The sequence below is a fragment of the Corythoichthys intestinalis genome, chromosome 2 (assembly GCF_030265065.1).
Source record: "Corythoichthys intestinalis isolate RoL2023-P3 chromosome 2, ASM3026506v1, whole genome shotgun sequence".
NCBI classification, from domain to species: Eukaryota; Metazoa; Chordata; class Actinopteri; order Syngnathiformes; family Syngnathidae; genus Corythoichthys; species Corythoichthys intestinalis.
Window position 1 is genome coordinate 4,777,098 of NC_080396.1, and position 18,279 is coordinate 4,795,376.

The window sequence follows — 18,279 nt, forward strand, 5'->3', positions numbered from 1 at the left end:
ATTATAACAATAAATCAGCAAGATGGGATACAATTAACATTCTGTTAAAGCGATCCATGGATAGAAAGACTTGTAGTTCTTAAAAGATAAATGTTAGTACAAGTTATAGAAAGTTTATATTAAACCCCCTCTTAATGTTTTCGTTTTAATAAAATTTGTTAAATTTTCAATCAAAAAATAAACGAGTCGCTCGTCATTGTTGTCAATAATTACACAATGCTCATTGTGCTGAAACCCATAAAATCAGTCGCACCCAAGCGCCAGCAGAGGGCGACAAAGACAAAAAAACAACTAGACATGACACTGCTGTCATTTTAATCTGTTTGAGTGGGGCATGTGCGTTAATTGCATCAAATATTTCAACGTGATTAACTAAAAAAAATTAATTACCGCACGTTAACGCGATAATTTTGACAGCCCTTATCTATCTATCTATCTATCTATCTATCTATCTATCTATCTATCTATCTATCTATCTATCTATCTATCTATCTATCTATCTATCTATCTATCTATCTATCTCTATCTATATCTATCTATCTCTATCTATATCTATCTATCTATCTATCTTTAGGGGAGGGCAATTTTATTTTTGCAAATGACTTTTTCTCTGAATTATTTTTTTTTTTTGATTGAAGCAACTTTTTGGGGCATTGAATGATTTAGACACAAATGTCCTACCCATAATATGGCCCAATCACAAAAACGATTGCTTCAATCAGAACATTTTCAATGAAAAATTAAGTGTTCAAATGCAAATTTTTGAGTCTTGCATTCAAAAACTTTTTTTTCCCTATAATTGAAAAATTTCTTTTGATTTTTGATTGAAGTGATTTTTCTTTTGAAAATATTTTTGTTTTGTTTGAAGCAACTTATTTTTTGATTGAATAATAAAGACGCAAATTCCCTCGCCAACATGTGGACCAAACGCAAAACAACATTACTTCAATCAAAAAAGTCGTATCAAAAAAAACAAACAAACTTACCTTCAGTCAAAAAAAAATTTTCAATCAAAGAAAACAAGTTTTCAAATGCACTTTTTGGAGTTTCAAATTTATTTTTGCATTCAAACACATTTTTTTTTTCATAAAAAATAAATGGGGCCCTACAAATAACCGAATATTAGATATTACTCCACACCAGTGGTGGCGGTAATGCAACAATAAGCTGTTTGCCAACCGCCAATTCGATATCTCAAGAACCGAGACAAAAGCGACGACGAAGAAAAAGCGCACGTGATTGGAGGAAGCATTGGATCAACAAAGATGGCTGAAGTGATTGAGCTCCAGAAACTCAAGGTTGGTATTACCGCCGAAACTCCCTTTTTATCCCCCAACGGCCAGCGTACATCATGGCGTAGCAGTTTTCAAACTTTGGTTGGCTTCACCTTCCAGTGGCAGACTTGCGAAATGCAAAATGCAGTCGAAACAATGATGTGTGTTGACCGGCTAATGCTAACTGTTAGCTGGAGGCTAGCTTGTATCGCGGTTGTCCCGGCTCCCCGCTCCCACGTTGTAACGCGCCAAATACATGCAAAATGTATTTGGAGATTACATCGAAGTTGTAGCGGTAGCTTCGGTGTTTGGAAACGTGGGGTAAAGTTTATTCATTCAGCTCACAAAGTTTTTGTGGAGGCAGAGCTATCTTCATTTAAATGTAACAATTTTTTGTCGTTGTTTGTATAAACCCACGGTGCCGAAAATACGGCCAGCGGGCCGTCTTTTAGCCCACGATCTGTTGCACTTTTCACTTTTAACACTAGATGGTGCTTGTTACTTAAACAGTGCCTCTCCATTTGTTCCGGGGTCTAAACGTGGTGAAAAAAACATGTTGAAATCCACGCAGGAAACTGAAGTATGTCATTATTTAGTTTTACAATAAATAAACTTGTATCATAGACTTCATAAAATATTGACGGGGTGCGGGGCCGATTCACAGGGGCCTATCTCCGTCAAAGCTGACCGAGTAAAAACACCAATAGGTTTTTAACGTTGAAAATTCATGTGAATAAATGCTTAAATCCCTGAATTCTTAATAGATATGGACATAAAACGGTCTCGATTCTTGGTTAAAAGTAAAAAACGGGCAGTTAGCATTTATTTTACGTAAATATGTCAAATGTGATGCTAGTCTTTTAGCCAATGTGGTGCCGCCTTTTCACAACAAAGAGCTTTTCACAATGAAAATTCTTGTGAATAAATGTTTAAATCACTAATTTCTTCATAGATAAGAACTTAATCGGTCTCGATTCTTGGTTAAAAGCAAAAAAATCAGGCAGTTAGCATTTATTTTATGTAAATTAGGGCTGTCAAAATTATTGCGTAAACGGGCGGTAGTTAATTTTTTTAATTGATCACGTTAAAATATTTGACGCATTGACGCACACGCCCCTCTCAAACAGATTAAAATGACAGCACAGTGTAATGTCCACTTGTTACTTGTGTTTTTGGGTGTTTTGTCGCCCTCTGCTGGCGTGTGGGTGCGACTGATTTTATGGGTTTCAGCACCATGAGCATTGTGTAATTATTGACATCAACAATGGGGAGCTACTAGTTTATTTTTGGATTGAAAATTTTACAAATTTTATTACAACAAAAACATTAAGAGGGTTTTAATATAGAATTTCTATAACTTGTATTTATCTTTTAAGAACGACTAAAATAAATAAATTTGAAACTCCGAAAAGTGCATTTGAAAACTTGTTTTCTTTGATTGAAATTTTTTTTTTTTTTGACTGAAGGTAAGTTTGTTTGTTTTTTTGATACAACTTTTTTGATTGAAGTAATGTTGTTTTGCGTTTGGTCCACATGTTGGCGAGGGAATTTGCGTCTTTATTATTCAATCAAAAAATAAGTTGCTTCAAACAAAACAAAAATATTTTCAAAAGAAAAATCACTTCAATCAAAAATAAAAAAGAAATTTTTCAATTATAGGGAAAAAGTTTTTGAATGCAAGACTCAAAAATTTGCATTTGAACACTTAATTTTTCATTGAAAATGTTCTGATTTAAGCAATCCTTTTTGTGATTGGGCCATATTATGGGTAGGACATTTGTGTCTAAATCATTCAATGCCCCAAAAAGTTGCTTCAATCAAAAAAAAAAAAAAAAATAATAATAATAATAATTCAAAGTAAAAGTCATTTGCAAAAATAAAATTGCCCTCCCCTAAGTATAGATGGATAGATAGATAAATAAGGGCTGTCAAAATTATCGCGTTAACGGGCGGTAATTAATTTTTTTAGTTAATCACGTTAAAATATTTGACGCAATTAACGCACATGCCCCACTCAAACAGATTAAAATGACAGCAGTGTCATGTCTAGTTGTTTTTTTGTCTTTGTCGCCCTCTGCTGGCGCTTGGGTGCGACTGATTTTATGGGTTTCAGCACAATGAGCATTGTGTAATTATTGACAACAATGACGAGCGACTCGTTTATTTTTTGATTGAAAATTTAACAAATTTCATTAAAACGAAAACATTAAGAGGGGGTTTAATATAAACTTTCTATAACTTGTACTAACATTTATCTTTTAAGAACTACAAGTCTTTCTATCCATAGATCGCTTTAACAGAATGTTAATAATGTTAATGCCATCTTGTTGATTTATTGTAGAGATAGTTTGAATTGCGATTAATTATGATTAATTAATGTTTAAGCTGTAATTAACTCAATTAAAAATTGTAATCGTTTGACAGCCCTAATGTAAATATGTCGAATGTGATGCTTGTCTTTTAGCCAATGTGGTGCCACCTTATGACAAAAAAGCTTTTTAGGATTAAAATTCATGTGAATAAATGCTTAAATCCATGAATTCTTTATAGATACGAACTTAAAACAGTCTCGATTCTTGGTTAAAAGCAAAAAAAAACCGTGCAGTTAGCATTTATTTTACGTAAATATTGCGAACTATGAGGCCGCTGCCGTAGCGGCTAATTTCTCCCGTTGATTTTTTTCATGTTTCAAAATGCATGCACTGTACGGAAAATTAATGAATCGGTAGTTGCAACCTTATGAAATGCCCTTTGAAGCATTGTTGAATCTCTGACCACCTCTGTCTGGGTTCAGCTCGCAGAGCTGAGGCAAGAGTGTGAAGCCCGAGGACTGGAGACTAAAGGAAACAAGGGCGATCTGATCGCACGTCTGCAGGCCTACCTGGATGAACACGGTGAGACCCGGCGCGTATGAACTATTGTCGTGGTCTGACTGACACTTTCTATCTCTTTATGGTACCCGCAGACGAAGACGTGGACGTTGATGACGTTCTTGCCGACGACACCGTGGTAATGTAGTCCTCTGGCCGCGATGCTGGAAAACGGATGCTTTGGCTGTCCGCTGAAGTCGACGCGACCTTCTCTTTTTGCATTGCAGGACTTTGCCAAAGGCGAGGTCGTAGACAACGGGAAAGATGTCAAGGAATCACAATCTCCCGTCGTCGAGCTGTGCGTTGCTAAGTTTTTTTTCCCATTGTTTTTTTCATGTTACGGCATATTTGTAGTTGCATGGTACTTGTATGTCCTCAACCAAGAACAAAAGGTCTAATCGATATTGGATGATTTCCTAAATTTACGGAGATCAATGATCTGCCATCCGTAAAAATAGAACCGATCTTGTCTGTCGATTGCTTCGCAGAGGTCCTCAAAAGTTGATCGGCAAGTCTTTTAAAACATTTGGGATCAGTCATTGGGCCAAAAAATTATGATCAGCCATAGACTTCATAATTATATTAACGGGACAGATTCCCCAGACACCGCGCCACGCCTTCAAGTAGGGGGCCGTCCTACACTGTGCTTCAGTTGGTTGAAGTCTGTCGCAGTTATTCTCAAAACACATGCAGCGATCCAACGCCGGATTTAGGTTGAAAAAGTACGAAAGTTCTACCGCGTACAAACAGGAAGGGTTGGCTCAGGAGTGATTTGTTCGAGGATTCAAGGTAATCATATTTTTCGTACCATGCATGCATGCATTTTGAAACGTGAAAAAAATCAATGGGCGAAATTAGCCGCTACGGCAGTGGCGTTATAGTTCGCAAAATTTACGTAAACTAAATGCTAACTGCACTTTTTTTTGCTTTTAACCAAGAATCGAGACTGTTTTACGTCCATAGCTATAAACAACTCAGGGATTTAAGCATTTATTCATAGAATGAATAATTATACAATGTGCGAATTAATGAATTATATAATGAAGTAAAAGAATGAAAGAATTTTCAATGGAAAAAGCCATTGTGGCAGCCCCCTTATCACAACAAAGAGCTAAGAGACTAGCATCATTCTTCAAAATAGTTACGTAAAATAAATGCCATCTGCACGGTTATTTTTGCTTTAACCAAGAGTCGAGACTTTTACGTTCATATCTATAAAGAGTTCGGAGAATTTAGCATTTATTCTCAAGAATTTTCACCGGAAAAACCGCTAGCCTCGTTCGCTAACATAGTAGCATTGTACTTCGACATATTTACGTAAAATAAATGCTAACTGCACGTTTTTTGCTGTTAACCAAGAGTCGAGACTGTTTTATATCCATATCTATAAAAAAAAATTAGGGATTTAAGCATTTATTCACAAGAATTTTCAACGATTAAAGCTATGTCTGTGATTCCACTCGGTCAGCTTTGACGGGGTCGCTAACAATGCAGGCCCCCTATTTATCGGGCCTGCGCCCCATGTCCCATCAATACATTATGAAGTCTATGACTGGCCGTTTTTTGGTTTTAACCAAGAACCTAGACGTTTTTACGTTCATATCTGTAGAAATGTGGGATTTACGCATTTATTTACAAGAATTCTCAATTTAAAAAGCTCTGTATTTTGTGGTCGCCGCCATGTTGGATTTCGTATCCATACACAACTTAATAATCAGGTTATTTTTGGCCTACTGCTAGTTTTTTGGGCAAAAAACTAGTAACTTAGACATTTCTGCGCCCATAAAAAAAGGCTTTTATCTGTTTTATGTAACATTTCAATCTAAAAGCGATAAGGGCCAGATAACCGGCAAGACGCGCTGAGGCAAAAGTGACATTGGAATTCAACCGAAATAAGTTACGATTGGATATAGAAAAATGCAAAATTTGCTTTTGTTGAGTAAAATTAAGATGATTCTGCATGTTTACCTCAAGTATTGCCATTTCGGGCAAAAAAAAAATTTGCTATTGATCCAGAAAATATAGGTGATTATCTCTGCATTTGATAATTTTTTTGTGCATGTAGCAAAAAATCTAAGAATTTTTTATCTCTTCAAGTTTTTTTATACTTGTATAAAAGTAATTAATCGGGATTTTATTAGGGAACAACTTTGAATTTTTTGATACAGCTGCGATGGAGACCTGTATATGCTTAAGGGAGGTGCCTTGTTGTAGTGCTTGGCGATATGGCCTTAAGTACATATCACGGTAAATTGAGCAGATTTACCTCTGTAACGATAAATCGATAAATTCGCCCAAGCGGACCGTTATATAATTTGAAAATCTGAATCAATGCATGAAATACAAATTAACCGTTTCTTGTTGATTTATTTACCAGCTTTCAATTGAACAATTGTACATGCAGTCTAAACATTAAATATATAAACATTTCTTGTAAACAATAAGAATTAAAGTATGAACATTTATAACAGCTTGTATGATTTGGAACAATGTAGAACATTATAAAAATCAATACAATGACTATGCAAACATATTCACTTGACAAACTACAACAGTACACTTCAAACAGACAATTTATTCTTAATGGCTGCTGTGACATAATTACTACACACAAGTTTTTTACGTCAAGGTTTAACCCCCCCCCCCCCCCCCCCCCCCGAGCAGTTTTTAATAATCAAATGCACCCCATTAAAGCTATATTGCTCTTATGCCAATGAAACATTTAAGATTTTATGATGGCAGTAATGACAGACTAAAGCAAGCACATACAGAAAAATAGCTGTGGCCATTAAACGGTCATATTATAGGCTTCAACGTTGGATTATACTTTATACAGAAGGCTTTACCATCATAAAAGCTATCAGAGAAATGACACACAGATACAAAATAACGTGAAATACTGATTGGTAGATGCAGTCCGTGCCCAATCCACTCATTAAGTTCAGCCGTTTCAACAAGGTTAGAATCTGACTCTATCACATTCATTTATAGCGTTAGCAGCTAGCATTAGCCTGTGGCCTGGCTACCAGTAGAAAGCACTGAAAGCACCCTCTCCTAAAATCGTGAGAACCAGGGAGGACAGCGGGTGAAAGCCCGCCCGGAGGCTGCCAAGCGTCTACCTAATGTCGGGTGAAAGTTTGGTGACGCTCCCTTAAGCCTGACTCCATTGCGCTTGCTTGTTGCGTTAGCCGCTAGCGTTAGCCTACCAGGCTTCTGTTTGTTTGACTTCCTGATAACCACGTGACTTTGTACGTAAGCACACTGACTGCTTTTTTTTAAAGGGGAATGAACATAGCCGAACAACAAAGGAGTCAAAGCGGGATGAAAAGACTATATTGTTTTATTAAATTACCCAATTTACCGATATGGTCAAAATGACGTCTGTCATCGTGAAGAATTTTGGTAACGGTAGATTTTCGGTATACCACCGAGCTCTATTCAGTTTTTTTTTTTTTTTTTTAATAGGCCCCCTACAGAGCGGCCCTGCACCCTCTTTCTCATCAACTGACAGTGAAGTCAATGTAACACCCAAGTTCTTGTAGAGCTTGGATGGATTTAGGCCATTTACATGTAAAACGAGGTTCATTATACGAAAATCATCTCCGGAACAACGTAATTTCGCTGTGTATTCGTAATGACATTTTGAAATTTTGAATTTCTTTGTGCGCGTTTGTTTCAGGCCACCTGAAAAGAAGATTATCAAAATCTGCCCGCCAACAACTGCTAGTGAAGTATGTGAGATTTTGGCCAAAATGATTCTGATCAAGTTTTTAGTACAGTCGCACACTGAGCAGTAACTGTTAACCTTTGTCATACAGCGACTACAGAAACGTGCCGAACGTTTCAAACTGCCTGCGTCAGCGGAAGATAAGAAGACCCAACGCGCGGCAAGGTGAGACCAATTTAATTGTTATTCAAAAAATACCAATATATTATTGCAACATTCTTCTAAACAAATGTCTTATGGTTTTAGTAGAGAAAAAAAATTCTGACGAAACTTTTTTTTATTAAAATTTCAATAATGGACACTGTATATGTGTAACGTCTTAATCAGATTATTATAATTTTTTGAAATGTAGTCCAATAATTTTCCCCTTGTTTTGAGTGTTAAAAGCTAGTTAACAGATTAATGCGTCAGTGTATTCCACTTACTTTAAGTAAATATTACTATTTGTTAGTTTATAATGTTTTGAACAATATCTATTCTTGAATTGACTCTTTAACACCTAAGCCTATTTTGGCTGAATTTGCATGCCTTTGATGTTGCCTTTATACTTCAAAGAAAAATTTGTTCACAGTGGCCAGGTTGGCTCCCTTTTTTCAGGACACCATAACCTTGATGTCCAAACTGTTGTTTTCTTCACTGACCAATTATGATCAACCTTTTGGACCCCAAAAGACAAAAAAATGCCAATTTTTATTTGTCAAAATTTGTAATGTTGATTTCTAGGGTTTTCCGATCACGTTTTTTTGCTCCCGATCCGATCCCGATCGTTTTAGTTTGAGTATCTGCCGATCCCGATATTTCCCGATCCGATTGCTTTGTTTGCTCCTGATTCAATTCCAATCATTCCCGAAAAATTTTACCGATCATATACATTTTGGCAATGCATTAAGAAAAAAATGAATAAAACTCGGACGAATATATACATTAAACATACAGTACGTAAGTACTGTATTTGTTTATTATGACAATAAATCCTCAAGATGGCATTTACATTATTAACATTCTTTCTGTGAGAGGGATCCATGGATAGATAGACTTGTAATTCTTAAAGGATAAATTTGACTTTGTATATTGTGACTGAATATTGCCATCTAGTGTATTTGTTGAGCTTTCAGTAAATGATACTGTAGCCATTTAACTGTTGTGCCCAAATGCATGATGCGAAGTGCACCCATGACTGTGCATAGTGGTACCAATTGATATATCTTCTCTGCGTTGGGAAATAACATAGGGTGTTAAGAAAAAGATCAACTACTACCTTTCTTCCACACATTGCTTCACACGATATTTCTAATCGTAGGGAGAGGCTTTTTTAAGGGTAAGGCTTTAGCCGATTAAAGAAATGCTCCAAAGGTTGCCAAAATTCACTCTACTCATTTTACGCTGCCTTTTAGCTCTGTATATAGCTATAACGGCGCCATTACAGATTGAACGCGACAATGCGTGAGTGGGTCCTGCAGCGCATGTGTTAAATATTTTAACGTGATAAATTAAAAAAAAAAAATTAACTGCCGCCGTTAACAGGATAAATTTGTTAACCCTACCTTAGGCCTAAACTAAAGACTCTGGATGAGTGTAACATGTCTGTAACGGTAAATACAATTAGAAAATGATTTAATTAAAATATATATATATTTAAAAAAGGCATGTCCGATATTTTTTTGCCGATTCCGATACTTTGAAAATGACGTGATCTCTATTGATTTATTGATTCTTTACATCTCCTAAAATTTTATTTTTCAACGCATTAAATGTTTCTGATCCGATTAATCAATTATTAAAACTAACCAGCTAACAGTTTGCATTATTCTAACACACTTAAAATAATCAATCAGGGAATAGTATTTTTTGTCGTATTTACCGATCGACTTTTTGTATTACTTTAACACAGCCAATATGAAATAAATAGCACGTATACCATAGTTTAAGGAAAACAAGCAGTATATAGGGCATTAAAGATAAACAACACCTTCTTATCACGGAAGCCCTACATGTGCGTCATGCAACTGACTGAGAAAGATTGACGCTGACAAGCCCACGTCTGCACGACCAACTCTTGCAGTCGGTTCTCCTGGACAGTCCAGAACAAATGGCGGGACGCCCTGTTCCAACAGAAGGAACACCGGAGAACGCCAGATATCCAACTGATAACACGACTGACAAGACTCAAACACCTTTGACGTTGAGGTGGCAAAATCCACAACCCTCGTTGCCCTGACAACAGTAACTCCCGAATCATCCTGTCCAATCCACAAACGGACAATAACCTTAAACACACCTTTCTTTTACTGTAATGCTTGGATGACGCGGGTGCGTTAATTTCAGGGTCTGCTCATTTGGCCAAGGAAACACAAACGTCTGCTAGTATGACCACAGTTTGAGACCCTACTTATTTCTCCTGACACTGGCCCTCCGGTGAAATGCCCAGTATGCTAGTCCACCCTATATTTGTTCTCAGATAAGTGAGATCTTGGATATACAATCAGATCAAGCATCGATTGGCTCTTAAATTGTTTGCATTTAGGGTTCTAATTTCAAATGGTTTTTTTTTGTATGAGAGTAACCGGGATATTTGTTGGTGTGTTTGTATTCGTAGGTTTGGGTTACCTCTCAATGTTTCCAGTCCATCCACAGGTGTGTATGACGACTCTTTGGCGCAACGCAACCGTCAATGTGCGCAACATGAATCCTTTCCTTGTCCCGCACAGGCACCGCCGTGGCCAGCCACGCACCGGTAAGCACCGTCGCCGCCACGCGACCTTCTCGTCAATCCGTTTGACACGCGTGTGAGACCTTGTCGCGTCTGACGCAGGTCAGCGTGGATCAGCTGAAGAAGCGGGCGGAGAGATTCGGCATGAATGTGTCGTCGCTTTCGCAAAAGGTGACCTTGCTCAATAAGCTTCTCCAATACACAATACAAACGGATGCTTAAGACACTGATTAGCATTATTGCTAACTAGCTTAGCACTCGGAATGCGTTTCATCCATGCCCGAGTTTGTGTGTTTTTTTTAGTAGTTACAGGTGAGTTTAGCTGACTCTTTGGCTCGTGTGCCGCTTTGCTTGTTTTTACTGTTTTTCAGATGGAAGCGGATGAGAAGCTGATGAAGAGGAAGGAAAGGTTTGGCATCCTGACTGGCAGTGCAGCGACTGGTTCGGCCGATAGCGAGGTAATTTGGAGTCTGTGGTCCAGCCCCGCCTAGAGAAATGTAATCAGCCCTAGCGACTTTTTACGATGGAGTATGAGGGCCAAAGAAAGAAAGAAAAATAGTACCGTATTGGGGCTGAATATAAGACGGCCCTGATTATAAGACGACCCCCTTTTTTTCAAGACTCAAGTTTTAAAAGACTTTTTGAACACCAAATCAATTTTTATACCGAAAATAATTACAGTACATCTGAAACAAATGATAATAACAATATGTTTGAGAGAAAAAGCATGTTATTTTGCCGCATTCAAATCTTAATATCTGAACATTTAAATATGTAAACTAAAATGCAGTCACATTCATAAACGAATGGCTTCTGGTTTTTTGAATGTAAATAAACCAATCGATTGCGATATAACAACAAAATTGCAATAACTGCATTAACCATCAAAGTGAAGTCTAACTGTAACTGTAGTCTTGAAACAAATCCGAATGAGGAAAAACATTGCAATAAAAGAATGCAAACTGGTTAAATTTGAGAGTAGCTGAGATCTGTCATGACAGAACACCTCTTCAATGATGTCTGGCGCCATCTAGCGTCAGGAATGGGTATAATGTCTAGACCGCGATTATAAGACGACCCCCACTTTTTCAGTCTTATTTCAATGCAAAAAACGCAGTCTTATATTCGGGCCAATACGGTAATATCAGGCATGAAAATCGCTCACCTTTCGGCGAAATTCGCCGTTTTGAAGTCAGAAAAGGGTAACCTACGTAAATTTTGTAGATCCGTGGAAGAAATTTTTAAGGCGGGGGGTCGTAAGTCCATCTAACTAACTGACGACATGTTTTATTGAAGTTGCTAAGCCTGTCGTGATAGGCAATGAGTCAATTTTTGTCGCAAGGTAAATTAAATTGAGGGCGATAATTTTCGCGGCTGCGTTTTTTCAGCACGTGCGTGCGTGCAAACATTTGTGCGTGCGTGTAGATGACATTCGAGACTCCAGTCCATTTCACAGATGTTTATTTGTAATCAACACGCCGTGGAATTACAGTTCAGACATACAAAATAAGGAAACATGTATATTAAACACTGTTAACATTAGCATTGCTACATTGAGACTAATAGGAAAAAAAGACCACCTACTTTAGCCTGCTATAAAACATTGGCAGTCTTCTCTAAAACGCAAACTTCTGGTTAAAAGGTGACACTTCAAACATTAAAAAATGCTGGTTAACAGCATTTGGAAATGAAAACATGAAAAAAAAAATCTATGAGTGACACCACAAGCGATGATGAAACGTGCTTTTTTGCGGAGTGTGAAGTTGAATTCTAAATCTGATGAAACCATGACCCTGTTGACGCCATACTCCTGTTGGGGACGCGAGAGCCCTATAATGGTAGGCGTGGCTAAACGGCGGGTTTGCCGAATTGTTGTATGTAGTCGAATCGTCTCAATATATGATTCTAATTCACATATTAATGCTATTTAAGATTTTTTAGGTGATGTCGCAGGCACTTTAAAGTTGTGATATTACGGGTTTGAAGCCATAATATTACAAGGAAAAAAATTGTAACGTTACTTAATTTTACATAATTGGGAATAAAGTTGTGACAATACGAGATTAAAAACATAACGTAACATAATTTTGCGTAACATTACTAGATTAAAGTTGATATTACAGGTTTAAAGCCAAAATATAACCAAAAAAAGTCGTTATGTTGGGTAGCTTTGTGTAACGTTGTAATATTATGAGATTAAAGTCGGAACGTTGCATAATTTTGCGTAACATTACCAGATTAAAATTGTGATATTATGAGTTTAAAGCCATAATTTTACAACAGAAAAGTCGTAACTTTGCTTAATAATACAAGATTAAAGTTAGAATTCTGATATTACGAGATAAAAATTGTAACGCCACGTAATATTACGAGGGAAAAAAATAATAAAGTCATTACGTATCCTTACGTAATGTGTCTTGATGCATTGCGGCTAATTCAGCTAAATTAGTAAGTACGCACTTTTTGTAGTGCTTCCCACCTATTTAGGCTCGAGCGTTTACGTCACAGCAGCACGGGATCGTGCGAGATTTGCGACAACGCAGCCATTGCGGAAGCACGTCTGCATCACGGGACATTTAAACTTAACGGCAAATATAATTGAACTACGAGTGCCAAAGATGGAAAAATGTAGGGAAAACTTGCCAGTTCGATACAAACTTCTTACCACGGCGAAGGACAGATATGTGAGCAGTTTTAAGGATGTGAACAATGTTGACCCTCACGAGCAAGCCGAACACAAATGGAATAAAGATGTCGACAAGCTTCCACCACTACACGAAATGGACATCATGCTGTATTTAGTGTTTGGTGTATGTTACTACACTCATCAGCAATTCCGAAACTACAAATCGCTACAAAGCTACGAACAGTTTTGCTGCGGATGGGTGCAGGATCTTCACATTATGACCATAGCAAACGGCAACACCATCTTTCTAGCAAAGGTAGGCAATGTGTGTTTACATTAGTCTGTGACCACGGATGTACAAATTTTTTGTTGCATAAAATGTAGCCTGTGTACAAATTCTTTGCCACTCTCTCACGTCAAAATATTACAGCTTTTTCATTTAGCAACGACAGGAATTATGTCTTATGAAGACAATGCACATGTATGCATGCTAGTTGTTTAGCTGTAGCTATAGCTAACAACAGGCCGACTTAGGGCACAAAGTTACTGAAATTTGCATAAACAAACAAAATTAACTTACCGGCGTGGAAGTGCATAGAGCAAACTCAGTGTGTAACTGGAGAATCAAACGTTATGCCCTTCCTTCTGATCGAGGCCACCCATGCCATTCTTTGACGTTTGGTAAGTTCAGATATGAGCTTTCTCTCGCCTTTTCTCCATGTAGGGATCCGGAAGAAACTCAATGGTGTTCTGTCAAGCTGTACATTCTCCTTTCTATTCGATCGGTTGTTGCAATTCTTTACCGCACAATAATTTCCAACCATTTTTAAAGAACGACCTGTGTTGAAATGCCTCAGTTTATGTTTCTCGCTTCCACAATGGCGATAGCGGCGGAAACCTCGCGAGTGCCACGTCATACGCTCGAGCCTAATTGAGAACATTTGGTGAGGCTGTATTTTACAATCGGTTTCACAGATAAGGGACTGTTTCTTCCTTTTAACTTCTACATTGTAACCAATGTAAAGATATATACTAATACCGCATCATAACTTCAAATTTATTAGTTCATTAGCGGTTCAGCGCTACGTACTGTAACTATGTAGCAGCTAATTTAGCTAAATTAGCTATGCTGCATCCGTACATAATACGTAATGTAAATATACGTGCTAAAACGACTTTTTTCTTGGAATATTACGTTTTTAATCTCGAAATATTATGAATTCATTCTCGTAGTCCTCTTTTTTTTTTTTTTTTTTTTTTTGTTCTGTTTGGCCCAAATAAATTTTTGACTAGCCAAGTATGGGAAGGAGGCGGGGCACTGTAGTCTTCCCACACATTGTGATTCTCTTGTCTATTCACTGTTTTTTCACTTTTTTTTTTCTCTTCACAGGCCAAAAAAATGAAGCGTGCTGCAAGATTTGGTATCGTGTAAAATGTATTTGTTTTTTTACTTTTTTTTGTTTGTTTTTTTAAATAATTTTCAGTCACCAAGATTCAACGTGATGGAAACAGTAACACACTGCTACCTTTTTTTCAAATACATTAAAACTGTAGAGTTTCCTGGCAAAAAAAAAAATTGAGTGATTCGGGACCTCATGGAGGCAAATCGATTTTTGTGTTAATGTTTCGGGACCTCTGATCATTTGCAAGACTTTCATTTATAAATCATTTGTTGTATAAATCAACGATACAAAATGTGTGTTCCAGTTACTATTGCTAAAGTTATTAAAGACAAGAAACGACTGTGGTGCCAAGATTTATGTGCCTGGATTTTGTTTAGGGCTGTAGCTGTTTACTATTTTAGTAATCGAGTAACCGACTCTTTGGATTTAAAAAATCTTTTTTTCTCTCTCCAAAATTCAAAATCAATATATCTACGTTTGCAAGCTAAAACCTAAATACATTTCGATTCAAATTCCTTCTCATTTAGAAAGCAAGTTTTTACACAGGCCAAAATGTATGTTTTTGTCTTTTTTTTTTTTGCATAGTTCACAGCCTGCATCATTATCAGACCACTAAACCAAGACTGGCCCAATGTGCATATCTAAGAATTTTTCATTCAAATTTGGATGAATATATCTTATATTGTTCAAGATTAAACCTGCTTTCATACACCTTGACCATGCAGTTGCTGTCATTTTTACATCCCAACCTAAAAAATGCCTAAAAAAAAAAATCTATTTTTCCACATACCAAAAAAAAAAAAAGCCACATGCCAAAATCCATTTTGCCACATGGCAAAAAATACCACATGGTAAAATCAATTTTGCCACATGGCAAAAAATACCAAATGCCGAAATCCATTTTGCCACATACCAAAGAAAATGCCACATGGGAAAAAAAAAAAAAGCAACATGCCAACATACATTTTGCCACATACCTGACATATTAATATAAATGCTAACTGTACAATTTTTTTGCTTTTAACCAAGAATCGAGACTGTTTTACATCCATATTTATTAAGAATTCGGGGATTTAATCATTTCTGCACAAGAATTTTCACTGAAAAGCTGTTTACATCAGGCAGCTGCTAACTGCATTCACTAACAGACTAGCATTGTACTTCGATATATTTATGTAGAATAAATGCTAACTGCACGGTTTTGTTTTTTGCTTTTGTCCATATTAAGAATTAAGGGATTTAAGCATTTATTCCCAAGAATTTTCCCCGGAAAAGCTCTGTTTACACCAGGTGGCCGCCAACTACATTCACTACAGACTAGCATTGTACTTCGACATATTTACGTAAAATAACTGGTACCTGCACTGGGTTTTTTGGCTTTTAACCAAGAATCGAGACTGTTTTACGTCCACATCTATAAAGAATTCGGGGATTTGGGCATTTATTCACATGAATTTTCATTGGAAAAGCTCTGTTTACGTAAGGCGGTCGCTAGCTACATTTACTAATAGACTAGCATTGTACTTATTATTTAGTTTACGTAAATATGTCAAACAGCACTTTTTTTTAAAAACTAAGAATCCAGACTGTTTTACGTCCATATTTATAAAGAATTCGGGGATTTAAGCATTTATTTCCAAAAGATTTCACTGGAAAAGCTCTGTTACATCAGGCGGCCACTAGCTACATTCACGAACAGACATTCACTAACAGTCTAGCATTGTACTTCGACATATATACGTAAAATATCTGCTAATTGCACATTTTTTTTGCTTTTAACCAAGAATCAAGACTGTTTTACGTCCACATCTATAAAGAATTCGGGGATTTAAGCATTTTTTCACAAGAATTTTCATCGGAAAAGCTCTGTTTACATAAGGCGGCCGCTAGCTACATTTACTAACAGTCTAGCATTGTATTTAGCATTTATTTTACGTAAATATGTCAAACAGCACTTTTTTCTTTTAACTAAGAATCGAGACTGTTTTACGTCCATATTTATAAAGAATTCAGGGATTTAAGCATTTATTTCCAAAACATTTCACTCGAAAAGCTCTGTTTACATCATGCGGCCACTAGCTACATTCACGAACAGACATTCACTAACAGACTAGCATTGTACTTCGACATATTTACGTAAAATAACTGCTAACTGCACTTTTTTTGCTTTTAACGAAGAATCAAGACTGTTTTACGTCCACATTATTCACAAGAATTTATTCACAAGAATTTTTATCGGCAAAGCTGTTTACATAAGGCGGCCACTAGCTACATTTACTAACAGACTAGCATTGTACTTAGCATTTATTTTACGTCAATATGTCGAACAGCACTTTTTTTTTTTCTTTTAACTAAGAATCGAGACTGTTTTACGTCCATATTAAGAATTCTGGGATTTAAGCATTTATTCACAAGAATTTTCTCTGTTTACATCAGGCAGCCGCTAGCTACATTCACTAACAGACTAGTATTGTACTTCGACATATTTACGTCAAATAATTGCTAACTGCACGTTTTGTTTTTTTTTGCTTTTAACCAAGAATCAAGACTGTTCTACGTCCATATCTATAAAGAATTCAGGGTTTTAAGCATTTATTCCCAATAATTTTCAACGAAAAAAGCTCTTTGTCTGTGATTCCACTTGGTCCGCTTCGACGGCCTCGCCAACGATGCAGGCCCCCCTATTTATCGGCCCTGTGTCCCGTCAATACATTATGAAGTCTATGGTCTGACCAAGCTACAACCCCTAGCAAAAAGTATGGAACCACCGGTCTCGGGCGAGCACTCAGACATTTTATCATGTAGAACAAACTCTGATAAAAAGTTCTCACTGGAACAGCAACAAACAAAAGTTCAAGCATCATCAATTTGTCAAGAATCTGCATTGGACAAGGTGACAAGTCAACAATCTGCATTCGACAAGGTGATGATGCTGGAACTTTTGTTTGGTGCTGCTCTAGTGAGATTTACAAAGATGGCTGCCTGAAGAAATCATCAAAAATTGGGGCTGCATGTCAGGCAAATGCTCTGGGGAGATGGCTGTGGTCAAATCTTCAATAAATGCACAAGTTTACATTGAAATTTTAGACAGCTTTTTTATCCCTTCAATTGAAAATAAGTTTGTCATTTTCCAAGATGACAATGCATCATGCCACAGAGCTAAAACTGTTCAAACATTCCTTGGAGAAAGACTCATCCAGTCAATGTCATGGCCTGCAAATAGCCCAGATCTCAACCCTATTGAAAACCTGTTGTGGAAACTTGGAAAAAATGGTGCACAGCAAGGCTCCGACCTGCAAGGATGGTCTGGCAACTGCAATCAAAGAGAGTTGAAACCAAATTGATGAAGAATACTCATCAAGTCCATGCCTCAGAGACTGCAAGCTGTCATAAAAGCCAGAGGTGGTGCTACCAAATACTAGAGATGTGTTTTGATTGTTATTTATTTGTTTGTTTCTCATGATTCCATATTTTTTTTCCTCAGACTGGAGTGATTCCATATACGGTGGGGAGAACAAGTATTTGATACACTCACAATGGGAAAACCCATTGGCAGTGTATCAAATACTTGTTCTCCCCACTGTATATTTCTTTGCACTTGTTCTATAAAAGTAACATTTACTGATAACCACAATGTTTTTTTATTCTTTTAGTGCAGTGGCGCCTCCA

General features: G+C 36.9%; 1 protein-coding gene across 1 annotated transcript; it reads left to right on the forward strand.

Annotated features, from left to right (window-relative positions):
- Positions 1–1,205: 1,205 nt before the first annotated feature.
- sarnp (SAP domain containing ribonucleoprotein) lies at positions 1,206–15,327 on the forward strand. Its single transcript, XM_057855848.1, has 11 exons — positions 1,206–1,298; positions 4,069–4,168; positions 4,240–4,283; positions 4,372–4,442; positions 7,824–7,875; positions 7,963–8,036; positions 10,468–10,505; positions 10,580–10,605; positions 10,684–10,752; positions 10,953–11,039; positions 14,598–15,327. Exons 1-11 carry the CDS (start codon positions 1,266–1,268, stop codon positions 14,637–14,639), a joined length of 636 nt encoding a protein of 211 aa, XP_057711831.1. The 5' UTR covers positions 1,206–1,265; the 3' UTR covers positions 14,640–15,327.
- The last annotated feature ends 2,952 nt before the right edge of the window (positions 15,328–18,279 follow it).

Bases quoted from the DNA above. Each gene is read 5' to 3' on its own strand.
- sarnp (XM_057855848.1), top strand. From the start codon at position 1,266: ATGGCTGAAGTGATTGAGCTCCAGAAACTCAAG. The intron at 1,299-4,068 runs GTTGGTATTACC...GTCTGGGTTCAG, and splicing joins TTGAGCTCCAGAAACTCAAG to CTCGCAGAGCTGAGGCAAGA. The intron at 10,506-10,579 runs GTGTGTATGACG...TGTCCCGCACAG, and splicing joins TGTTTCCAGTCCATCCACAG to GCACCGCCGTGGCCAGCCAC.